Here is a 27,084-nt window from a genome sequence, read left to right as displayed (position 1 = left end):
TTATCTCTGTGATAAATAGATGCCAAATAGGCTAATACAGGATCTGAAAAAGTACAGTTGAAATACGGTGGTAGAAAGGTAATCATTTTTAGTGCAGTTAAATATGTGAAATATTCTGCTTTGTAAATTCTACTCTGTTGCTATGGAAATGGGTATGGCATAGACGTGCAGATAAACACTTGATATGCACAGTGCATATTGGACGTGTTGTGATATTATAGGTTTGAGCAATTGCAAGGTTTGGATAGTCCTGAAAGTGCCAATATGTCATCATACATTTGCCAAAGGAAACACATGGCAAATGAATTCAGAAGACAGTTCGCCAGAGTCAGTTTTTCTCCCTCCACAGTATAGGTTCCAGGAATCAAACTTGGGTCATCAGGTTTGGCAGTAAGCGCCTTCACCACTGAGTCATTTCACTGACCCAGAAGTCGCATTCATTTTCTAGCCCAGCGTCAGACACCCACATCATTTGTATTACATTCCAGAAACTCAGGTGTCACAAACCCCTATCTGATCCAAAGACAGAGAATCCAGATCTCTCTCTCCGGAATGTGAACTGTACAAGAAGCACGTGGGAGCAATAAATCAGAGCACAGAGCCTGTCACAGTCAGCAGCCTGCTTTAACTCACGGAATAAGCTCTAAGACTCACATGGCTTTGGAGCTCAGCATCCCCCTTCAGAAGTGGTGAGCTCGCAGCAGTGACTTTTATAAATAAAAATAAGCAAACAAACAAATAACTGCGATGAGTGACTAAGTATTTAGAGCCACTTACATTGCAAATAAAGAACTCTTCTGATCAGAGGCTCTTGCTTTTTGAATGTAGTTATCAGAAAATAAAGCAACACTGAACACACACTAGCTTAAGTGGACAAGAACTAACTCGTTTCAAGAATCTGGAATGCCCTGGGCTTCAGAGGACTGCAGCTGGATGCAGACACTCAAAAATGATGTCAGGCCTCTGTCATCCTTTCTCATCCGTTGGTTCTGGTTCCGTCTGCACAGGCAGAGTGCCCAGGATGTTCTCTCCTTGACATCATAAAGGATGAGCCCCCTCCCTCCCCTCCCCTCCCCCCTCCCCCTCCCCCCCTGATTTTCTACTCAAATACTGGTGTGCTGCACTAGTTAAGCATCTCAGGTATAAACTTGGGGTCACCAATGTGTCTCTGTGTTGCATCAGAGAAATCGGAGGCGCCCTCTGGAAGCAGTTTAGCAGAGAGCAAGCCATACAGAGCTTGAATTCTCCAATTCTCTCCTGTGTCTTCTGTCTTCTGTTGGTCATGAGTCTGAATATATGCCTGCCTGGATGCCATCTTGTCTTAATCTGTGCTACCTGTCCCTAACAAAGGACTTTTGCTTTGTATTTACTGAACAGCACAGGAAACATTGAACAGGGGAGGGATGAGGGATAATTTACAGAAATCTTCAAGACTTTTACAAGGGATTAAGTCACTGACTCCAGGGTGACCCCAACGGACCCAGATAACAAACAAACAAACACTATCAAAAAGGTTCCATATGTTTGGGTTTTTTTTCTTTTCAGTATTTATAGCAGACACTTGTTTTAAAAGGCATCTTTCATCCATTTGCTGTTTTCAGGAAATGGTTCTCTGGACACACATACAAAGAAACACACATGCACTGCCCTTTGAATCAGGGGCCCAGAAGAACGCATAATTCAAGATTAAAACTATGCATCAGTTGAGGTTGTAAAAGTTCACTACTTGGGAAATCCAAGCATAAAAGAGTGAATGTTACATTGTTCTCTTAAAGTCAGGTAAAACAAACAGGCTGTGAACAAAGCAGGATAGCAGTCTCAAGTGGTAAATGACCTCAAGGGGTACTATTAGCTGGTCTGTGAGGTCCAGCAAAAGTCCCATTCTCTTAGAATGTATAATACTGCATCGCCACGGCATGTGGTATTTGTGATACCAGGAGAACTCTCCCAACCTTCCTCCTCAAATCCCTAATTCCTGAAAAAAAAAAAAATGATTCTGACCTCTGAGGGTCAGGTACCATCTGCATGGCCCTGGCCAGTCACTTCTCCCTATCAAACCTTGCTTAGGCAACTCTGAAGACAAGGAAGATGAGACTTTGGTGGGCAGTCCCATGGTGTGGGACCAGGGATCCCTGAGTGGAACACAGGGGGCTCCGGTGCTAGACCACAGGGCAAGCCATGCAAAGTCACGGCCACAAGCCATGCTAACATAGGCTTTATGTCTCCAAACTTTTAGCTAGAGTCTTGCAAGAGTGAAAAACTGGAGGAGCCAACGGAACCTCAAGTTAGAAGCACCCTGTGGGCGGTTTCTGTCTCTCCTGCCACCCAGTAGGGAGACACGACCATTTCTATTAACAGTTTATACATTTTTGTATTTGCTTGTGTGTGAGCACATGCCGTGGTGCCTGTGTAGAGATCAGAGGACAACTTGTGGGAGTAGCTCGTCTGCTTTCACTGGGTCAGCTCTGCAGATGGAACGCAAGGTCATCGGGTATGGACGCAGGCACCTCGACCAACTGAGCCATCTCACCGGCCCTAGGATGTGACATTCGTAATGCCAGTGTGCCCAGGGTGTGTTACCCTTGAGTGGTACTGTTTCATCGTTGTCTTTACCCTAGACTGAGTGACACAGTTAAGTTTAATACAGAGCCTACTTGTCTGTTCTTTCTTAAGTATACTTTCTCTTTAATTACACTGGAAAAGTTAACTGCCTTAGAAACGGGTAAAATATGATCTATGAGTCCTTGTTTCAAGTTTTTATTACTATAAAGAATACTTTTTATTAATATTGTTTCCATTAATATTGCCGGCCATGAGCCATAAAATTGGCTTTGAATATATTCATAAGCCTTTATAAAATTCTTTCTGAATCACTAGTTTTTTCTCTAAATCATATAAAACACTTTTGTAGCGGAAGTGACAACCAACCTAGGTTTGGTTCTTCACTTTCTTTTCCTGATGATTAATTTTTATGGCCAACTTGAAAGGCAAACCTCTGAGGGTATCTGTGAAGGTCTTTCCAGGGAGGATTGACTGTGGAAAGGAGATCCACCCTGCAGATGGTGGCGCATGGACTGGCGTCCCAGAGTGCATAAAAAGGAGAATGTGGGCCAAGCCTCTCTCCTGTGGCTCTCTGCTTCCACAGTGTGGGCCACTGACCGAAGCTGTGATGTGGTCAGCGGCCTCCGGTAGCGGCCTCCACACCTTCCCACCATGGCAGACTATAACATCGAGTCAAGTCAAGCCTTTCCTTCCCAGAGCTCATTTATCTCATGTTTGATCCCAGCAATGAGAAAGGTGTCTACCCCTCCTAGAAGTCAGATCATGGCCGCTCAGAACCATGGGCATTCTTAGGACTCACCGCCTCTTCTCTCTCCCTTTCTCTAAATGGAGTGCTGTCTCTAGAGGGTAATGCAGAGGGAGAGAGCAGGACCCCTGGCACCCTCTTCAGGTCTCTGTGTGAATTGGCACACATACTTGCACACATCTGCACATACACCATATACATCACACACACACACACACACATACACACACACACACACATTTATAAATTCTTTGCCCAAAAGCCTGCATGACATAGGAAAAAAGGACGTGGTTCAGAGAGCCCGACACTAGGTTAACAAGGCTGGAGCAAAGAGGCGTTGCCTGCAGCGTGAGCCTCACCACGTGTGACTTCTGATGTGCAAAAGCAGTAAGAAGGCAAAGGAGACTCAGTGTTTTACATATATGTACATATATATGTATACATATGCATGTATATGTACATATATGTGTGTATGTACACGTGTACATATATACATACACATTCATATACATATACATATACTCCTCTTTGTGATCTCAGGAACAAGCCAATTGCAAATTGCCTTCCTATGGAAAGGAAACCAACCCACCAAACTGCCACGTTTCTGATCATGAGCTTTACTGAGATTATCATAGCATCAGACACTGAAGAGCAAGCCAGGACCAGCTTGAATACCACGTAGGTCAGAGCCTACGATGTGAGGAAGAGTGAGCCACCACAAACATGAGCCGACAACGCAAACACGGAACAGTGTTGACGGACATGTTACAGAGACCAAACCAAGCTAAGGATCCCTCATGGGGGTTCCACTCCCTAAAACAGGAGTCGGACTTGTGGCTCCCATGAGCTCCCGGGAGAGCGAGGGGTCTGGGAGTCTTTCCAAGTTCTCCGTACCGCATATTCTCTAACCCTTTTGATTTCTGCACCCATTTTTGAGTCTTTCTCATAAAAATATTTCGGGAGATACTTGTGTTCTTTGCTAACATCTAAAAGCTTCCTGTCAATAGCCTCTGTCCAAGACAAACTATTAAAAAGCATACAAACAAACAACAATAGGAACCAGAAAAGAGGCACGTTCTCTCTGGAGTTCTCCCTACCTACAATTTGCAGCACCCTCTTTCTTTGTGCTTGGAAAATGCTGAACCTTCCCCCCTCCTCCTTCACCCCCCATCCCTACCCCCACCCCCGGCTTTGATCATCCGCTCTCTTTCCATTTTCTACGAGCCATCAAAGACTGTTACAGAATTTCATTGCTCCCACCCCCAGGTCCTGTTAGTGTCCTTGGGTATGACTGAGGCAGGATACTATTTTGAGATGCTATCTGAGCTGCCTTCTCTGAATCTCTTTCTCTTTGTCCTCTATTCACATAAGCCGTGCATCCATCGCCCTGGGGAAGGATGTTACAGTAGAAAGGCAAGGAAAATGATTTTTTTAAACATCTGAAGCATGTAACTTAGGACATTTAAATATATATAACTTAGGCCTGAAGGGAAGACAGGTCTTAAAAATTATATGAGGGATAAGTGACTCTGGGTAGCATTGTCTGTTCCCTCTGATCCTGTGCCACCCCGCCTCGGGTCACCTTCCACTCTGAGTGGGGGGGGCTGGGGTGGGCGGGGGGGCTGGGGGTGTGGGGGGGCGTTTACTCAGACGCTGGAGGGAGATGCTCTCAGTCTCTTTGGAAAACCAAGCACAGACAGGAGTGCCCCTGAGAAAGGAACGAGTCAAGGATTTCCTCCTGCCCAGAAAGGAGCACATGGATAGCAATGAAACCTGTGTATCAGTCAGACGAACTCGGTCATCCCTGCAGAATAACTTTCCCACGAGCCCGACAGTAGCACAGAAATGAGGGAAGCCATGCAAAGCCGGGGTCCACATCCATGCCTGCATTCTTCGTCCTAGGCTGCACAGGGACGCTTCATCCATGGTACCTGTGGGTAACCCCTGGCTGCTGGGGATATCCACTGAGTTTTCCAATGATCGCACCCACGTTTATGACCCTCCCAGGGCTGGACTGTGTGTAACCGGCAGATGCAAGGATACAGTGGGCGAGCTTCTCACCTTCTAAAGAGACATTCCAGTTTGGGAATTCTGAGTGGGCGAGTCTTCAGTCCTTGCCTGGCTGAGGAAGCTTCCTGCACTCTCCCAGGCTGTCTTCTTCTGGGCCTTCCAGGAGTAGCTCTCAGGTGTGGCTGCGGAGAATGTCCCCTTAGTGAACACTTTAATGCCCCCCCCCTCGTCACTCCGTCTCCAGGGAATCAAACCTAAGACACCAGCACACCTGAGCTTCGAACCTGAGAATCCCCACTTCCGTTTCAAACCCAGCATCACCCGACACAGAGGGAAATTCTTCTATCTTTGCACATCTTGGGCTGTGGGTCTCACGACATCTCTTTTTACTGCATCCTTCCCTGTTGGAGGTCCGTTACCAAAGAGGGAGAAATAAAAATGGAGTTTGGGCCTTTCCTGGTTTCTCACCAGAGTCATTTAAGCCCTTGGCTGTCTTCTTCCAAAGGAACTGAACAAATGCCTAAACATTTCCTTTACTGACACGCCCAGGTGTTTGTCTCCTAGGTGATTGTAGATGGTGTCAAACTGAGCGACAGAATTAGTCATCACAGGGAAGTCTCTAGCTAAAAAGGATATAGTGAATTGTACTTAGTGTCCTGTTACTTCAGCAATATTCCTAACAGCAATGGCTGAATGGTTGAATATCTTAGTTCAACCAGCAGAGTTGATACAATGGAATTATGTATCCTATAGATTCTGACATGAAAAATGTTCTTGTAAGGAAAAGAATAACATGTTAAAGCAGATTAATAGACAAAAAAGGTTTTATGTTTCAAATATTATTTTGGACAGTGTCTTATGTAGTTCTGACTGCCTGGAACTTTGTAGACCAGGCTAGCCTCTGCATCCTGAGTGCTAAGATGAAAGCCTATATTTTTATTTTTAAAAGGATATATGTCTCATAAATATAAAGGTTTGTGGAAGGTAATAGGTTCAGAGGGAATAATTAATTTCTACTTAATACTCCAGAACTATCTCAATTTTTTAACTTATTTATTCATTGTATGTATGTGAGTACTCTGTTGCTCTCTTCAGACAAGGGGGCATTGTATCCCGTGACAGATGGTTGTGAGCCATCATGTGGTTGCTGGGAATTGAACTCAGACCCCTGGAAAAGGAGTCAGTGCTCTTAACCGCTGAGCCATCTCTCCAATCCTATGTAAATTTTAAAGTAACAGCCAAACATTGTTGCTTGTTTTTTTTATATATATATAAATCTGAAGGGGAGAAATGTACCCTTATATAATCTGTAAATCATTCTGATCTGCTTTTCTGTTTGCCTAAACTTACATGGGAGAAAAAGCCATGAGTGCCATGACCAGTCTCACCGGTAAGCAATTTAGATATGCATATAGGCCGAGTAGGCGCTACCACTGAGCTGTTGACCACCCTCACCAAGAACTCTTGCTGCATTTAAACCCACACCAATAATATAAATGTACTTATACATTAAAAAGAGCATACACAAATAATCAGATTATGCAGCATAGTGAAATGTAGTGTGTTCAAGTGGTGTGAGCTCGATACCCAGCCACAACCTCCGACTTTAATAATAACCTATATTTACTTTGTCCTATTCCCTACTAACCTGGCCCTTGCATTTATCATCCTTTGGTTTTTTAAGAGGTTTGTTTTAATTTTAGTAATGTGAAAGTATGTGTGTCTGTGTGTCTGTGTGTGCGTGGGGTACTGGCGGGTCAGAAGCATTTGATCCCCTGGAGCTGGGGTTAAAGGCATTCTCGGGTCGCCCACTATGGGTGCTGGGAACAGAACCTGGGTCCTCTAGAACAGCAGAAGGACGTCTTAACTTCTGAGCCAGCTCTCCATGCCAGACATAACTGGATGTGATGTGCCATAACGTTCATGGCATAGGATGTAATGAGAAAGACCCAACCCAACCGAGAAAATGCAGAGTTACAAGGGAATGTCTGTGATGACTTGTACTCAACATCAGAAACTACCAGTTCAGCACAGAGGCCTACTAATGTGTTCAGTGGATAGCTTCGATCTAAGGGCAATATCGCAAATACAAACAGCAGAGTGATCATGCCTTCCAGGGACAATGGACATTTAAGAAATACATTACCCATTTTATAAACCTTGTATCCAGGAATGCCTCCCTGGCTTCTTTGGGTTGACTGAGATGTTGGAACTTCTCAGAATGTTGTGTTTCTTTACTAGAGTGCATCCCAAAAGAATTACTGAGCCCAAAGCAGTAATACTGAGGTCACATTAAGTCAGACCCACTTCACTTAAACGCTCCTGAGAGCAGCTCATTGGAAAGGCATACAATCTTTGCCTTTTTTTTTTTTATAGCAGAACTATTAAGCACAATCTTCAAGAATGGAATCTTTATTTGGTGAGAAACAAAGTAACTTTAGTTACCGGACATGCAAGCACAGGGGAGAGAGACTACACAGATGCCCAGGGGAGCCAAGAGTAGGTCAGGAGGACCAACGAGAGGTAGACAGCATGTGTGTGTGTGTGTGCGCGCGTGTGTGTGTGTGTCAGAGAGAGAGAGAGAAGAGAGGGAGAGGAAGAGGGGAAAAAGAGGGAGAGGGAGAGGGAGAAGGGGAGAGAGAGAGAGAGAGAGAGAGAGAAGAGAGGGAGAGGAAGAGGGGAAAGAGAGGGAGAGGGAGAAGGGGGGAGAGAAAGAGAGGGAGAGAAATACTCCAGTATGTGTGCAAGTTCCCCTGGGAGTCTGATCTCATGGAGCTGTTGTTACAAGTGGTTGTGAGCCACCCAACATGGGTGTTAAGAACCGACCTTGGGCCCTCCAGAAGAGCAGGAAGTGGTCTTAAGTATCAAGTCATCTCTCCAGCTCCATTTTTTAAAATCCTAGACATTACTTTAGATTGGGTGTGACCAGGATGTTTTTATCTGTATGTTTGTTACTTCAGATTGTGGTGTTCAATACGGTATAATTATGCATGGCTCATCAATGGAAATAGCTGGGAAATGCACCGTTGGGTAATACACAAACTACAAGGGCCTCCACATCACAGGTTTACAGGTAGTATGATCAATGCCATGCGGCCATATTGACACTTTGTTTAACGCTGCATGCCCAGACTTAAAAGGGAAAGGCCAGTTTATGTGAAGGGCGATGAGAGCTTTCACCATGTTGATTTAAAAGCACTTGACCAAAGCACCCAATAGCCCCCTAAGGTGAATCAGAAATTCTCCCACTTGAATGTATCCCGTTTTCCGAATAATTTTCTAGAAGCTATATATATTCACTCTAGCACGTATGCAGAACACCATCTTGAAACTCTCTTGAACAGAGGTGAGCTCTGCTATCTACTGATGCCCATGAGGCACTATTCCAAAGGTGCCTAGTACTCACGCCGCCACTGTAGAAAATGCGGGTGTTAAGATAATCGTATTGCTTTCCCCTGCTGCTGGTGCCACCACCGGTGCAGAGGCAGAAGCTTGGGTGCGTTCAAGATCCAGCGCCACCCGTAATCCGCCGCTGTGCATACTGGACTGCATAGCTGCTAGAGGAGTAATGGACGTCAGCAATGCAGTACAAGAGGTGCTGAGGATTGCCCTCATCCACGTGGCCTATGTGAAACTGTCGAAGTCTTAGGCAAGCACCAAGCCCATCTCTGTGTGCTCGCATCCAACTGTGGTGAGCCCATGTATGCCAAGCTGGTGGAGGCATTTTGTGCCGAGCACCAAATCAACCTGATAAAGGTTGATGACAGCAAGAAACTAAGGGGATGGGTAGGCCCCTGTAAAATCGATTGAGAGGGGAAACCATGGAAGGTGGTAGGTTGCAGTTGTGTAGTGGTTAAGGACTATGGCAAAGAATCTCAGGCCAAGGATGTCATTGAGGAATACTTCAAAAGCAATAAATACATACATACATACATACATACATACATACATACATACATAAGATTTTGGCTAATTTTTAAAAAAGATAATCGTATTAACAAACTCTGAAAGATAAAAATCATGTGTTCTTTATCCGATATAGACCTAGCCCACACTCATATGGATGTGCATAGCAGGGTGTAAGTGTGCCGATTAGGCTGTGAAAGTAGAAAGGGAAAGATAAGGGATAAGTGTGGGGGAGGGGTCAAGGACACAGGACCCACGAAAGCAGAAATTTATAGGTGGGTAGGTGGAAGGGTGAAAGTCGGGTAGGGGATGGAGAAGTGGGAGGAGAATCAACAGCCTTGTTGTTTGGAAATGCTATAGAGGGCGGAGACACAGCTCAGGGATTTGGAGCACTGGCTGCTTGCTCTACCAGAGGTCTTGAGTTCAATTCCCAGCAACCACAGTGGCTCGAGACCATGTAATGGGATCCGACACCCTCTTCTAGCACACAGGTATATATGCATATGTATGCATATACAATAAATAATATAAATTTAAAAAAGAAAGGAAGGAAGGAATTGGTATATAATGAGAACGTGCTGATTTTTTTAAAGTACAGGTTCTGTGGCAAAAATATGTCTTCACTAACCTAAAAAGTCACAGTAATCTTTATAAATTTGGAATTTATATTTCATTCATATCAATTTAATATTGTAAAATATGATTATGGAAATACCCAATTATCCATGAGCCTCTGAATTTTCTAATTAAAAATAGAGGCCAGCCAAGGAAAGACATTTAATTCCATAACTAGAAAAGCCATCTGAGTATGGGGCTTGTGTGCGTTTAGGAAATAGAGTCTCTATTACCCAGGCTAGATTCAAACAATCCTCCTGCCTCAGCCTTCTGGTAGCCAGGCACAGCCACAAGCCATGGCGTTAGACCCAATGCTTGTCTCTTTTAGTGTCCCAGGGTCTCATAACACCGAGGACACAGTAAGCATTCAAAAACTTGTTTGGGGGCTGGAGTTGGGCTCAGCGGTTAAGAGGGAACTGATGCCCTCTTCTGGCCTGCAGGCATACATGCTGCAGAGCACTCAAACATAAGAGGAATAAAGTAAACAAAACTTCTTCCTGTTTAAGCACTAGACAACAAGTATTTTTTCCCTAAGCATCTAGGTGGCTCCTGTAACAATGATTCCATCCTAACTCATGAGAACATGAAGGACGTTGCCCAAACAGTGAAACGGGGAGAAAATTCCAAAGATTGGAAGATAAACACTTCAGGTAGCTAGTTGGTCTTTAGGAAACTCTCTGGACCTGCCCTTCTATGCAGACACGGCCCAGGGAACAACAGTCAGTTGTAAAACTTAATATGATGGAAAATTTACACTTATCTTTTGGATTTGGGTTTTTTTTTTTTTTTTTTTTTTGGAGACAGGGTTTCTCTGTGTAGCCCTGGCTGTCCTGGAACTCACTCTGTAGACCAGGCTGGCCTCGAACTCAGAAATCTGCCTGCCAGCCGGGCGGTGGTGACTCATGCCTGTAATCCGAGCACTCTGGGAGGCAGAGGCAAGTGGATTTCTGAGTTCGAGGCCAACCTGGTCTACAGAGTGAGTTCCAGGACAGTCAGGGCTACACAGAGAAACCCTGTCTCGGAAAAAACCAAATCCAAAAAAACCAACAACAACAACAAAAAAAAAAACCAAAACAAAAAAAACAAACAAAAAACAAAAAAACAAAACAACAACAAAAAAGCTTATCTTTTATCCTTTTGTTTGAGGTTCTCCTCAGTTAAGTATTAACTACTCTGCTACCAATCCCCGGCTTACTCAGATTTTTCCTTACTCCATTCAAAACGAACATGTCGTGGATTAAGACAGTCTAACGCCAAGCACAGCTCCTTCCCCAGAGATTGTTTCTTCAAGGAAACAAAATCAAGTGACGGCTCAACAGTAAAGAGCACTGGCTGCTCTTCCAAAGGACCTGGGTTCAATTCCAAGCACCCACACGATGGCTCAGAACCATCTGTAACTCCAATCCCAAGATGTCTTCTGGTCTCTGTACATATGTGGTGCATAAATAACACAGGCAGATAAAACATCCACAAACATAAAAATAAAATAATAAAAGCTGTAGAAAGTATTGAGAGTCTTATGAGTGTGGTAATGCAGATGGAACCGGGACGGGTAAGCTGGGTACAGAAGGACAGACGCTAGGTGATCTCACTCTCTACAGATGCTCAGTCAGATGATCTGAGAGCACAGCACTGGGGTTGTGAGAGGCAGCAGCGTTTGGGATGAGGTAAAACACACGGAGAGCAGAGAAATGCCCTGGTGTGCTTTACACCACAGGGTGACCTCTGTTAGTAATAACATGTTATAGACTTCAAAATAGGATTTTTGCATGGTCCTCAAACAAAGACGAGATAAATACTTGGGAGGGGCTATGCTGATTATATATCTCATAAACGTGTGCAATTATTATGGGCCCATTAAGGATAATTAAAAATCCTTTAATATCTGCTTCTATGTAATTGCTCAGGAACTACCTCAGCCTGTACACACTGGATACGATGACGCTCTAAACAAGTTACGTTTTAGAATCTGAAACGCCAGCTGTCGATCTCTGTTCTCTGGTTGCCCCTCCTCCCGTGATGCCTGCTGGGCCCTCCAGACCTCTCTACCCACGTCACTGGGACTTACTGTGCACTCTTGACCTAGGCCAACCTCATCCCTGTCTGTTTGGGATTCACCATCACGTGACTGTTCTAGCCCACTCCATTCCAATATCGATCAACAGAGAAACATGTGGTCATGGCGGTAGCCGTGCCACGGCAGTCTGTGACTTGGGATGACGACGAGTCTTACTTTAAACAGTTTCAGGGATGTCTGGCAAGTGGAGGAGTGCTGAAGCTTTGACCCTCAGCAAGCACAAAATATGTCATAGAAAAAAAGGCATGATTAGCAGTGGTTTAGGAAAAGAGTCATACCACTTACCCAAGTCTTTTAAAAAATAAAGTTTCCACTTGGGATGTTTAATTTGGAGAGTTTAAAATATAATCAGGTTGATCTTAACTTTAGGCTGGTTTAGAACACTCCTTTGAAGAAGTATGTCCAAAAGAGGTAATTTAGGGCAGCCTGCTTCTACAGGCTACTGCAGAAAAAACCTGCAACACAGATTTCAGGACTCGAGTCTGCTAGAAACCACCATGGTAAAAAGAATGAAAACCAAAACCAAGCCCTGCTCAATGGTCCAAGGTTTACTTTGGGGGTGAAACAATGGAGTCTGTTCTAGAAATAGGTAGACACATGGCTGGCTGTACACCACTTGGACATACCTAATCTCTGAGCCACCTTTCTAGCCCCTGACACTAACCATTTTAAAATATAATCCAAAACAAAAATATAACTCAAAGTTTATCAAGAGGGCTCTGCAGGTAAAGGCATTTGCCACCAAGCCTGAGGATCTCACACACACACACACACACACACAGTGGAGAGAAAACTGACTCCTGAAAGTTGCCTTCCAACCTCTGCAAACATGTCATGGTGTGTGTATGCATGCGAGTGTGTGTGTGTGTGTGTGTGTACATGCACCCAAATAAAAATTAAATTATGAAAGAAATGGCCCCTGAAAGTATAAACTTTTTGGGTTATGCTTTTTGTTTTGGATTACATTTTAAAATGAATAGTTTCAGGGGCTGGAGAGATGGCTCAGAGATTAAGCACACTGGTTGCTTTTCCAAAGGTTCTGAGTTCAACTTTAAGCAACCACATGGGGGCTCATAACCATCTATAGTGAGATCTGGTGCCCTCTTCTGGTGTGAAGGCATACATGCAGGCAGAACACTGCATAAGAAATGAACAAACCTCTTTTAAAAACCGGTGAGTTTCACATTGTATGGATTTCATTTAGAGAGGAGGGCGCCTACGCCACTGCTGAGCTCCCAGATCTGGGAGTGAGGCTTTACTGCAGTCCTGAGCTACACGACCAATGCCGTTTCTCTAACAGGAATCTGACCTTGCAGCCACAATGCTCCCGAAAGGCAGGATTTCTGCAGGCACAGAATTTTACTTGTGCTGCCTGGGCAGAGGTTTCCAATTGGCCACCGTAAGGTTATACTCTATGCCCCAGCAGCCAAGCAGTCCTGGGGAAGGACGATGCAGAGGGTTTTTTAGGCATCAAAGGCCACTTGAAATATGTGAGCCCCTCAAGATAAGCATTCAGTACCTCCTTCAAGGCATGAGGGAGTTAAGATTGTAAGCCTAAGGTGTGTGTGTGTGTGAGAGAGACAGACAGACAGACAGACAGACAGATGGGTATACTCACCTGTGCACGCAAGTGTAGATGCCAGAAATATCTTCCTCTACCATCTCCGGCTTGTTCTTAAGCTAAGGTCTCTCACTGAACCTGGCCTCAGCCCAGGGGATCTTCCCCTGCCTTCTCCCTCAGCATGAGGATTACATACAGGTGTGCACTATGACACCGAGCTCTTCTTTTTAGTTGGGTATTGGGATCCGAACTTGGGTCCTTATACTTGCACAGATGCACTTTACCTGCCCACTTCCCTCTCAATGATTACATTCTAGCATTCTAGGAGAGAAAACTTTGCTCCTATTACCCCCCAGTGTGGCAAAAGACTGAGCATCAACACACCTGGTTCCTGCTTTCTGTCATTAACAGAAATGTCACATGTCCCTGTTTTCCAGCTGCAGACACCAGGCCTGTGTGTCTAGCTGGTGTCCTACTGACCATCATGGTCTCACAAAATATGACCAACCCTTGACCCATTTAGTCTGAAGCGTATGCTATTCAAGAAGGGACCCCCAAAATGTCCTCCTTGGAGTTATCAGCAAAAACCGTTTTTAATGCCTTCGTTTCCACCCGACGAGTGCTCGTCTCTGTATGTTCAACATCTTCACAGCGCTGTTGGCTACTCTTCTCGCCTTCTTTGTATTTAATCTTTTCCCTGGCTTTCCTTGTGCTGGTGTCTATCACCGCTTGCTCTGCCTCCTGACCCGTTTTTAGGCATCACGGAGAATGGGCAGTGCTGGGAAAGGCATCATGGTTCCACATTTGGTGGGCATTCTGCCTGTCACAGACAAGGCATTGGCGCTATGGAGAAGAGACACGGCCAGTTCATATTAAGACAACCATTTTATGCTGTAATAGAAGAAACTGCCTGCCTTTTCCGTTCTGTTTCAGGTGCAGCATAATGCAGCCTCCATTTTTAAAATAAACAAGCCATCTCCTACTGTACTGTAGCTGCACAGAGCAGGCTAGGTGCTGTGTCTACCATCCCTCCGCACACTGTGATGCGGGATACACTAGAGCATCCGTTGCAGGGCACCTAGCACAGAACCAGAGAGAACGCTGTAGCTTTCTACGCTTGAGTCAACCATGCACTGTACTGCTCATATGCTACTTTTAAAACAACTTTTCAACATTTTAAAACTTTCTGATAAGCAAGCGGCAGTATTTCAGTCACAGCTATAAATCTCATCTACCGTTCTCTGACAATTGCAGGGACTTCCAGAATCTCAGAAAATAACTACTGAGTTTCTCTTACTAGGAAAATTTTGCTCAAACATCTGTAACTTGATGAAGTAAAAAGGCAATTGTCACTAATCACTGATATGTGACAGGGTCTAAAATATCCCAAATGGACCCCCAAACTCACTATATAGCCAAAGGATGACCTTTAACTTCTGATCTTGCTGCTTCCAGCTTCCCTGAAACCCAGAAATTACAGATGCATGGCCCCAGCTTAGCAACATACACCACCATGCTCGCTTTATGTGGTACTAAGGTTTAAGCACTCTTTATCCCTAGCCAAGTAAACGCTTTAGGAAGCCAACCAAATAGGCACTCTTGTGTTTTCTTACTAAAACCTATGATTAAAATATGCTCAAGAAACATGAAGACTACAGTCAAAAAAAAGCAGAGAGCATGATGTTTAATTCTTTGCAAACACAAAGGTAGAACAAATGATACAGTGATGTAAGAATGCCAGGATTATGTAAAGTAGGAATGCATTCAGTTTTCCTCCACAAAGCATTGATTCAATTTTTTTGAGTGTCTTGGGTTTGACTGTGAGAAAATTAATAGTATTGAGACCATGAGTTAATCAGATATGAGAAGGTCCTTCAATAAAAACAACCAGACCTAATCCTGGCTACCTATCCTTTTGGGCTTTATATTCCCTTGTAAAAGTGATGACACAAACTTAAAGAAGTTGGCAGGCTGGGGTCCCTCCCTAATTAGCCACTCAGAGTTTCACAGAACCATACAACTCTTTCCCTTCTGGACCTTATTGATTTAAAAACAAACAAAAAATAAAAAAATACAGCACACAGGGTCCATTGATACAGCCTTGGCTAACCGGAAACTCCCTATGCTGACCAGGCTGTCTCAAGCTCAGAAATCCACTTACAGGTGTGTGCCACCATGGCAGCCAGACCTTACTGACTGTAAGCAGAAGGAAGGGACAGTGGCCCCATGTACCAATGAGGAATAGGACATGAGCTGTCCTGACTCAGTCTAGAGAAGCCACCAGCAGTGAGCTGACGGCAGTGCTAACTTAAGCCCTTCCCAACTATTATTTCTACTGTGGAAAATTACTTGCTTTACTTATATAGCTTTTCAAGATTACCCACCAGTTCTCCAGGACGTGTCAATCATTGGCAGTATATCAGAAGAGGAAAATCTAGGGTAACTCAAGCCACAGGACCTGTACCTGCTTTCCCCATTAGACTATACAGTGGAAGCCTGCCTCAAACACCGCTAGAGGCAGGTAAGAGCGTACAGACACCGGGCCACAGCTGGTGTGTATAGGGGCTGCCCACGTACACAGCACACGTGTGAAGAGTCAAAGACAACTTAGGAGGCAGTTGGTTCTTTCTCTCCTTCCACCCCATGTGCTGAGGACAGATCTCCAACCCTCACCCTAACCCGAGCTTGACCCCTGCTTTCACCTAAGCCAGTGTGCTGGCAACTAGTTACAGTTTCTTGAGCCTTTACAGATTTGGAGCCTTGATGACACGGAGCGATATCTAAAAGTCTCGAGTGTATTTCTAGAATCCTTAAGTGGCTCCAATTAATTTTTTTTAAAAAACTGATCCATGGTTTCAGTTTTCCGTCACCGTGAAAATGCCTTACACTATGCAAGAGTTCTGCTTCGACATCCTCGTGTAGAAATCTCGCAGTGTAAGCCACTGACCATTATGAAGTGTAAAGGCACTGGAATTACAGTGTGGAATATTCTTACAATCCTAACTGCCCAAGTTATAAAAATCACTTGTCCGTTCCCCAACTATCAAACCTATTTTCATACCTATACCACATAAAATAAACGCTGGCGGACAAAATTGCCCACCTTAAGAATCTAAAACCCTTCCAGGTATCTTTAAAAGCAGCTCTGAAAAGTGTCCCCTAGAGCCTTGTCATATTCAGTCTCCATCCATTACCGTAACAACAAAGCAAAAAGGTGCTACACCTTAAAAAGACACTAAAGTAAAATAATTTTACTTCTTGTCTGAAAACATTTCTTAGCTCTTAAGCAGAGAGGAGGAGGATTTTTTTAATTCCTTGGAGAGGGCAAAGTATTTCACAAGTAAAAATAGTACGTTTATTGGCAGTTGTACAAAAGATTCCAAAATATTTCATCATTGCAGTAAAATGTAATTTAAAGCTAATAAGTGCAATACACTGAATAAGTGTCACTCATGAACATAGTCTATTATTTCTTACAAAGTCCTCAATTAGGAACAGCAGGTATAAGGTGTATAATTTCTAACATTTGGTAGCATTAGCTAAGAATCCCTGGGCCAACAGGACCTGAGTTTCAGGCCCCTCACCTTTCACCTAGGATCCTGGACTGACTACCTCAAACATACGCGATCTACACGTTCCTGTCATTGGCACCAAAATTCTACTTTGTGCCATGTTGCATGGTTTGGCTTTTGTATTCCCTATGTATATGTTTAGGGGACACAGGGTGATGACTGGGTAATTCCTGCTAAGAGCGACATGTTTTAACTAACTACATTTTCCACACCAAACCCCCAAATCCCTCTGGGCAAATGGCAAAGCCTGTTTTCCAAGCATTTCTCCATCACTTAACAGAGGAGGTAAGAATATCCCAGACAGTGGACGGTGATCAGTAGAGAAAGCTCAGGCTGCGGCTCCAATTCTATGTGACTTTGGGTCACTGAGAGAGAACCCAGGTGTCATTACCTGCTCCACAGGTCTGTGTTTTAACACAACAATGCTTCAAAGCATTTGTTGCAGACTTTAAATCACCACATAGCTGCAAAGGAATTCTGTAATCAACATAAGCTGACTTTTCTTTGAGTAAAAAAAGAAAAAAAATGAATGTTTTAGAAAAATGCCTGTCCTTAGTCACCACTGAAAACCAAGGTGGCTGAGCCTTTGGTCACCTGACCTCTTGCTGTCACCCTGATCTCCATGCTAACACTTTAGACTGCACCAGGCCCGAGATTCAGATCATGTCCCCCAATGTGTAGCAATCTGACCTGGAAATGGAGCGGCCAAGCGTCCCAATCCGGTCTGTCACTTTGGCAACAGCAGTAGTCACTATTCACTCCCAAATATAGTTCCAGCCAGGCCAGCCACGAGCCTCACCTCAGCCCTGGCCTTTAGCCTCTGGATGCCTGGGTTGGATGCAGAGAAACTCACTCCCATCAAAAACTCCCTCAGATAATCTCAGCAGTAGTGGGTCATCCTGGGCCACTTGATGCTTCACGGTTTACTCTCTGCTGCCCCTTGGCTGGTTTGGGGAATAACGATTCTCTTATAAGCCAGATGTGGTGGCACGCCCTTCTCACCCCAGCGCTCAGGACACCAAGGGCATCATAAACTCAAGGCTAGCTGGGGCCACACAGTGAGACTTTGTTTTTAAAGAAAATCCCTTGTGTTGGGCTGTAAGCTCAGTACTCATGCTCTGGTCTTACAATACATTCAATACAGTCATTACAATACACTGCAATAAAACGGTGCCATGGTCAATTAGTTTCAGCACTCTGACGATTTGTGTGGGTTCTAATGGACCACTGGGTCCTGCTTCATGGGAGAGAAGACCGTCTGATTAGGTGTCACCACTCACAGATGACAGAACTCCAAATGCAGAGAGGCGCTAGCCAGCTACTCCCCATTCTTCAGATGCTTCTAGCAGACATACATGAAAACTTGAAAGAAATACTCGGCTTCCTACAGAAATCAAGGACTTTACACTCTATACCACACCAAGGGAAGTTGACCAAAGTTATGTGTGTTCAAAAACACTCCCAATTACCCAAACACCTCAGAGTGGAGTTGGTATAACTGATGCTTTCGGAGCTTTAGCAAACGCTAACTGTGGAAATCACACAACGTGGTTCCAAACACATCTCTTCCAAATTTAGCAAAGGCCACGCTTGGATCTGCCAGGCGACCGTCCCGCTGCACTCAGGAGCTCCGGAAGGTGGTCATGTCCTTCGGCTCCCTGCTGGGCACACACCAGTCGTCGGCCTCGTGAATGGTTCTGTAGTGTTTCCAGGCAGCTTTATTGTACACAGGGAGCCTTTCCACCGACTCCGTTGACAGAGCCTGGGGTTGGAAAGGAGTCACAGGATTTTAAGAATTCCTTATCAGAGATAAAACACAGTGGCCAACAATGACTACGAGGTGACAGGGATCTCCTGGCATCTTATCAACTGTTACTAACCACACACCATCATCAGGGTGGATGTATTAGGAACACGTTATTGTACACAGGGAGCCTTTCCACCGACTCCGTTGACAGAGCCTGGGGTTGGAAAGGAGTCACAGGATTTTAAGAATTCCTTATCAGAGATAAAACACAGTGGCCAACAATGACTACGAGGTGACAGGGATCTCCTGGCATCTTATCAACTGTTACTAACCACACACCATCATCAGGGTGGATGTATTAGGAACACGGTATTTACTACAACTGTGGCACCGATAACAGGGACTGGGTTTGATGCTTCAGGTATCTACTAGCCAGCCTGGAAATGTCTATCCACGCAGAATGATATCTCTTGCAAAGTGCAAGCCCAGCCAGGAGTCAGCTACTTTAAAAAGATGGTTACATGTAAAAGCACACAAATCAGTGTATCTACCTTAATATTCAAACACAGATTTAATGAGAAGAAAGCCAATCTTTTATACTATATAATATATCATAAAAAACATTAATAAGCAGGAATTGAGATGGCTCAGTGGCTAAGAGCGCTTGTTGTTGCAGAAGACCTGGGTTCAGTTCCCGGCACCCACATGGTGGCTCACCACGACCTGTTACTCCAAGTCAGAAAACCGTATGCCCTATTCTGCCTTCCACACATACCAGGCAGACATGTAATACAAAGACTTGCATGTAAGCAAAACACTTGTACATATAAAATAATCTTCTAAAAAAATTAGAAACTGCACATTCCAGTATTCGCATCAACAAACAGAAGCTCAGTCTAATCGCCTTGGCTTTTATGTGAACGGGGCTTGGGCCTTTTGTTTGAAACAAGTTTTCGCTCCCCAGCACCCCGGCTAGGGACTGAACATGGGGGTCTTTCTTGTACATGAAGCGATGCTATGTTTTATCCTCCTGTATTAAAGTCAGTTTTGGTCCCTAAATGTGTATTTCTGTTTGCTACACAACCATTCATTTGCTGTGCTACAGCTTCCTGTGTGTAATGGGACCCAGCGATAAACTGCTTTCTGTTGCTGTCTTCACAGCAAGAACTGTCAGAATTTTGACAACAGGCCCCTGGTATTCCCCATCATGATGGTGTCAGTACTGAACTAGAAATTTCCTCCTGGTGATGCTGAAAGGGTCTGTAATGTGACCGGGTGTGGTGGTTCCATTGGAATGCTTGTGTTCTGGATTTTCCCAAATAGAAAAACTTTCCACCTCCACGCTCTGAGCAGTCTAAATACAGACCAATATTTAGTGTTAGAAATACCACGCTGATATGGTCATATTTAAGTTCCTCACAATGACATATGAAGGAAAATAACATAGCTATAAAGAATTTATTCTTCTCAGGCAAACTTTTTTCACAAAGTTTCCAAGCATAGCCTATAAAATAGGCGCCACCTAGTGGCCAGAGCAAGAAACTAGTGGTACCAAATGCTTAACAGTTCTTTAAAAAAAATATTGCTATCATTACATTGATTTGTTTGAGTATGTGTGGCTCAGCAGGTAAAGTCTAATGATTTGAATTTAATCTCCAAGACCCACATGGTCAGAAGAAAGAACTCCGGTGAGTTGCCATCTTATCTCCACACAGCTGATGCCCCCACAAACAAACAAACAAACAAACAAATATATGTTTAAAAGAACGACTTTAGGTGGCTGGGAAGAAGAGCCATGTTTAACCCCTAAACCCACGTGGGGGAAAGTTGAGAGCTAATTCTGTAAAGTTGTCCTCTGACCCCATGCACATGCCTGCCCATGAACACGCACACACTAAGTAAACAGCGACCATCTAGGTTAACGGGGCTGAACAGACGGCTTAGTCGCCTCAAAACACTTGCTGCAATTATAAAGAACCCAAGGGTCAGTCCCCAGAGCCTACACAGTAGTGCCTCACCACTGTCTAACTCCAGTTCCAGGGATCCCATACCCACTTCTGCCTCTGAGGGTTCTTGGATATACAACGTACACATAAACTCATACATGTGAATGTACAGATAAGAAAATAACATTTTAAAAACAGTTAAGCCAAGAAGCCTTGGTTACTACCTTAATGTAGATAACTGCATCCGTCCCGTAGCCCTCTAAGGAATACAGCTTTAGGTCTCCCTGGAAGTATTGTGCATAGAGGCGTGATATGGGCAATCCGTAACCAAATCCAGCCTGTTCGATGAGAAAACAGTTCTGTTCAGAGACCCACACACTGAAACACTTTTCCAACTAAGATAATGCCACTGAGCACTGCAAAGCCATCAGCCTGTGCCGCTGACGGAGCTTGTAAAATGCAACCACGCGGAAGGCTTAAGCTGGAGTTGAACTGAGCCATTAGCTCACCAACGGTGAACCTGAAGTCTTTTATACTGTCTATAAAATGATTTGTGATAGTCTGAAGAAGGCATACTGCTTTTCTTTGCTGTCCTGCTCCAGGGTTCCCCCAACACAGCTTTCAGCAATTTCACGTAACGCACACGGTTTCATTTAGGAGCAAGACTAGAAAATGTCTCGTTGCAGCTTTTCTAACAATAGATAGGAATCCCAGGACCTCACACCACGGATTTCCAGCCTTTGTTCTGAACCTGGAAATAATCTGTGACAGTCCACTTTCTTATTCCCACTGACAGACCACTTCCCTGCTCCAAAATCTTCAAAGCATACCAGTACTCCACCCCACTCCACCCCACCCCAACCCACCCCACCCCAACCCACCCGCACCCTAGAGATAAAAAAGCCAAACTTCTAGAAAGAGTTTCCAAGACAAGCTCAGGTCTCTGCCGCCTGCTCTCCTGTCTGGTGGAGCCAATCTCCTTCCCTGACTTTCTTTGTTCAACCTGTCTCCAGTATCTGGTCCTTCTTTACCTGAGTAAATGCTACAGACACTTGGGGAAAGGTAAAATTGCTTCCCTCACCAAGCCATGCTTGTGGTGCAGTTCTCACAGTGTGTTATTTGTGTTTATGCGAACAGAAGAGTCACTAACTAATAACACGCACAGGCTCTGGCTCCCCCGCCCCCACACTGATTATTTTTTATATTATTATTTGTGTTTTTATGACTGCAGGTATGTGCGTATAATGGTCTATGCCTGGAGGGGAGAAGCACTACCAGGAGCTGCCTCTGTCCTGCCACCATGGGAGCTGGACATCAAATGATGTCATTGGCGTTAGAAGGCAAGCATTTTTCCCACAGAGCCATCATACTAGTAACTAATTATTTTATATCCCGGTGTTCTAGGTGGCCCTTCAAGTCAACTACCCAATTTCCAACGTTCTCCATGCTCTAGGGCTGAGTTGCAACCAGAACACTCATACACTTACAAACAAAAAATAAAACAAAATAGAATTTTTAAAAAATGTAAAAAACTGGGCATTGTGGCATATGACTTTAATCCCAGGGCACTTGAGGCAATGGCAGGTGAACTGAAGAACAAAAATAAACAGAGAGCAGACTTTGAGTTGTGTCTACCAATGAGGTCTTTCTAAACACAAACACTTGAGGGAAACCTTGAGTAGTACAATCAATCCATAGGCAGTCTTCATACTGAACAGACTGCTACATATGGTTTACCACAGAAAAGTCTGCCGTGATGTCGAGACCAAGCACACCAGAAAAACCTCAAACTACGACCTGTCTTGTGTCGGTTTTAAAAGGATGAGAATTACAGCCTAAATATCCCCAGTGCCTAACTCTCAAATGACCCCAAGAAGTCAGAAGTTTAAAATGCTATCTTGCTCCAAAGCTCTAACTCCAGCCTTCTAAGGAGTTCCAAACACCTCAAATTCCAGAGCCTGCTCTTTGTTAGAAACTAGGTGAAAGGTCACATTCCAGAGCCTGCCCTTTGTTAGGAGCTAGGCAAAAGCCCCCCCCCCCAATGCCCCCAACCCCATCCTAGCTAAGGTAATGGGAAATGAGCTAATTAGCTGCTTACCTTGCTTCTGTAAACTGCTTATACCATCACCCCCACCCAAGAGCTCACGCAACTATAGACCTCCGAGAAAATAGGAAACTGATTGGTCCACGGATTGACTCAGATAATTTAAACTGATTGGCCTAAAAACTATGGAGTGGTACAAATCGATTGGCTTGCACTACACGTGCTTTCGATGCTAAGGAATGATTGGTTTGTGATGTGCGGGCTTTGTTGCAAACCCATAAAAAATGTCCCGATTCTGCACTTGGGGTTCCACAGTCCTCTACCACCCTGCGTGGTGTAAGACTGTGGACCCCAGAGCCTCTGGAATAAAAAATCCTCTTGCTGTTGCATCAAAACTGTTTCTCGAGAGTGATTGGGATGTCGCCTTCCAAGGCGTGGGACGCTGGGGGGCCCTCATTTTTTTTCGGGTCTTACAGTTTCAATTAAATTTTGGGGTTTAAATTAGCCCCAGGACTCTAACTTCAGACAGAAGTATCTGTCTCTAAAGTTTTGAAGCATTTTCCTTCCTTTCGAGCTCCTGTGAAATTGGCTTAACTGGTTTTGGGGAAGTCGCATTCTGACGGTGGTTGACGGACACCACAGCCTTCCTCCGCCACATACCAGGGGCACTGCTCGGGATGTTTCGACACGAGGCCGGGGTGCGGTTGAGTACATGTAGTTGAAGAGTCTGTCGATCTTCCTCAGTGGAACACCACCTCCCCGGTCACTCATCTAAGAGGAGAAAGGATCAAACTGTGACCAGTCCCACACATTACAGGATCATGTCTTAACTACTTTGGAGAGAATATTGCTTTTGGAAATCCAAGCTGTAAATTTTAACACTGCCCTCAATGTTAACCCTTCCTGGTGGGCAATCTAACCAGAATAAAATAAATAAATAAATAAATAAAGCAAGAACACTCTATACAACAGTGCCACCTCCTAAGTTTATCCTAACAACACTAAAGCAGGCAAAGTACACATGAGAATATCCATCATGGTTTTAAGAAAAAAAAAACCAGAGCAGCCCACACAAGGACCACATAAAGTGCATTCTAAAACAGAATACTATATAGTCGTTTAAATGTTATATAGAACACTCTCGTGTGTTAGCAAGAGAGAGGTCTACAAAAAATAGGCAATAAAGAACAAGTTGGAAACACTTGCAATTCTAACTTTGTACATATATGATAAAACAGACGTGTGAAGTAGGCTGGAGAGTGGCTCTGCAGTTAGGACTGCGCTTCCAGAGGCCTGGGGTTGGTTCCTGGCTCCTACATGGAGGCTCACAACCATCTGTAACGCCAGCCCCAGGGGATCCCGCACCTAATTCTGGCCCCCATGGCACTGCACACATGCGTAACCCAGAGACACAAACCGATAAACTAAAATAAACCTCTTTTTAAGGAATTTGGTGTGGTGCTACACACCTGCAATCTCAGCATACAGGAGACAGAGGCAGGAGGATTGCCATAATTAGAGACTAGCTTGTGCTATAGTGTAATATCCTGTCTCAATAAACCAAAACTAAGGGCCATGAGACAGCCCTGATGGATGGTAATGGCACCTGCCACCTGCCTGAGACCTCATCAGTCCCTGAACTGCACATGGAAGGTGAGCATCACCCTGCTCCATCTGAGCGCCACACCCCTGCTGCTCCACCTGAGCGCCACACCCCTGCTGTTCCACCTGACCGCCACACCCCTGCTTGGTGCGCGCGCCCGTGCGCGCGCGCGCACACACACACATACACACACGCACACATAAAACAAATGAACACAACTTTGCAACACATCATCTCAGACACCTTCTTGTGAGTTAAAGGACACACACACATACACACACGCGCACATAAAACAAATGAACACAACTTTGCAACACATCATCTCAGACACCTTCTTGTGAGTTAAAGGACACACACCTTTTCTATTCTGTCATTTTTCAAGTCAAGTAACTACACAGTAGACTGAATTAGTAATTAACTTACCCATTAATTTTACTGTTTTCCTTTATAATTAATATAGACTACTTTCCTAACCACTATTCTAATTTACTATAGATATTTCTTCTGTCATAAAACCTAAGTCGATTTTATTAATAAATATGATTTTAGCATACATACACAATAAACAATATATACAAAAAAGTTATATCATAAATGACTTACAGTTGAGTTTTCCTATATTATTTAAGACGATAATGTATATACACTAGAAACAGAGAATTATATGGCTATTTTCATTTCCTATGGGGTAGGAGGGACCAAGTCCCTCCCACATTCTAGAAGCTACACTCAAAGCCCTATTGTGATTTTCAAAGTTAAAAAGTTTGCCTTGAGATATCATTTGAAGCTCTGCCTCCCATACAGCTAGAACTAAGTAATTACAGTATCAAAGTACGTAAGGACTTTATAAAGAACCTGTGCTTAGAATTATGCTTAAAACCGCTCTTGGCTGTGAATTCAAAGGCCTGCAAAATGATTTATTTTAGCGTAAGAATAAAAAGCTCTGGGGTGAGTAGTTTCAGGAGCTAATTCTATGTTTGGCTGTTCTCTGGTAAGAAATGTGGGTGCACAGAGAACCCTAAGTGAGTGATATGTCACAACAGATGTTAGGATAAAGGAGGGTGGAGTGCTAAAGGGATGGCTCAGAGGTTACAACCACCTGCTGCTCTTGCAGAGGACCAAGATTCAGTTCCCAGCACCCACATGGTGGCTCACAACCATCCATACTCAAATTTCAGAGGATCTGATACCCTCTTCTTACATCCATGGGCACCGGGCATGCATGTAGTATACAGACATATATGCAGGCACACCATTCACACACATAAAATGAATCTAAAAGTAGAGTAGTACTACTAACAATCCCAGAATTTCTGAGCAAGATGGAGGCAGAGGCAGGACTATAGGCCAGCTAGCTTGGCTCCCACAGTAGCAAAAACAGAGAGACCCTGTCTCAAACAAGGTATAAGATGAAAACACACACACACACACACAAAGCATGCATGCATGCACCATTAAAAGAAAGTTTTGAATAAACATTTCCTAATTTTCTTTACTGAACCGTCTGGCAACAGGCTAGCTTTCTAGCCACACAAGTACAACTATGTGGCCTGTACAGAGTATATATGAGGTGATTCCTGGCTGAAGAAAACATGGAGTAGAGCAGAAAGGACTGTGGGGCTGTAAGAGGGGGCATGTCACTAGAGGCCGACAGGCAATCTAGGTCAGGGGTCATGGCAAGACCTGATGAATAACCTTTGCTGTCAACATGATAATGGATGTGGTGGATTATATAAAATACTCAGGGCAGGTTCTAAGACTGTTTAAGAGATTATCAAAAGCTCCCAGCCCTGCAGGGATGGGGAAAGTGGGGAGATGGGGAGGTGTATTGGTGTGTACACTTAGGCAACGACACTGAGAGAGACTGAAAATAAGACAAGAGACTAAGACAAATAGAGCCTGTGCCAAGGCAAGACCCTGGAAGAGTTAAGTGCTGTCAAGAGGAAGGCTGGGAGGCAGAGCCAGCTCACCTTCAGTGCACAAACCACCACTCAAACAATCTAGCCAAAGAGCTGGGCCGCCATCCTCAGTCCCTGCCTCACTCCTGTTCTCCAACATCAAGCCCCTGAGCCAATTCATGTGAACCCAGGCCCAGAGGAAAGGAACCCTTCCTGACTGTTTTGTTGTTGTTGTTTTTAAATGAAGCTAGAGAGACAGCTTCACAGTTCAGAGCACTCGCTGCTCTTGTAGAAGACCTGGGTTTGGTTATCCACGTGGTTAGTTACAACTATTCACAATTCCAATTCCAGGGGATCCAGCACCCTCTTCTGAACTCTGTGTGTATCAGGCACACACATGGTACATAAATATGCATGTAAACAAAATACCCATGAGCATGAAATAAAATATAAAACTTGAAGATGATTTTAGTTTGCATACTTCATGCAACCCCTACAGCAAATTCATCTAGCTGCTATATTTGTGCTTCACTCATTTGAATAAATAGCCAATTTAAAAAAGAAAAGAGAAAGCAAAGGGAACCAGTATAGAGAAAAAAGGAAAATGGGAAATAAACTGTAATTCCAAATAAATAAATAATTATAATTTCTACCTTCAAAGTGACAAAAGAGAAAACCAGAACAGAATATTATAAGGAATATTTTTTTTAAAATTCTTTAAAAATCTAAAAAACAGGGCTGAAGAGATGGCTTAGCAGTTAAGAGCACTGACTACTCTTCCAGAGGTCCTGAGTTCAA

The 27,084-nt window shown here is 44.1% G+C and overlaps 1 protein-coding gene and 1 pseudogene across 1 annotated transcript in view; one reads left to right on the top strand and one right to left on the bottom strand.

Annotated features, from left to right (window-relative positions):
• The first annotated feature begins 8,873 nt into the window (after positions 1-8,873).
• LOC127684774 (40S ribosomal protein S12-like) lies at positions 8,874-9,232 on the top strand (annotated as a pseudogene).
• Positions 9,233-15,129: 5,897 nt separating this feature from the next.
• Pdk1 (pyruvate dehydrogenase kinase 1) overlaps positions 15,130-27,084 on the bottom strand; it is a 30,697-nt gene continuing 18,742 nt past the window's right edge. Inside the window, exons 9-11 of the mRNA XM_052182690.1 lie at positions 23,446-23,556; positions 20,966-21,079; positions 15,130-18,810 (exon numbers count right to left, since the gene is read on the bottom strand). Coding sequence (XP_052038650.1) covers positions 18,670-18,810; positions 20,966-21,079; positions 23,446-23,556 — 366 coding nt within the window. The 3' untranslated portion in view covers positions 15,130-18,669. The remainder of the gene's footprint in view (positions 18,811-20,965; positions 21,080-23,445; positions 23,557-27,084) is intronic.

Source organism: Apodemus sylvaticus, chromosome 5 (assembly GCF_947179515.1).
Source record: "Apodemus sylvaticus chromosome 5, mApoSyl1.1, whole genome shotgun sequence".
NCBI lineage: Eukaryota > Metazoa > Chordata > Mammalia > Rodentia > Muridae > Apodemus > Apodemus sylvaticus.
Note: the sequence above shows the minus strand (reverse complement) of the source record. Positions and strands in the feature narration are given on the sequence as shown.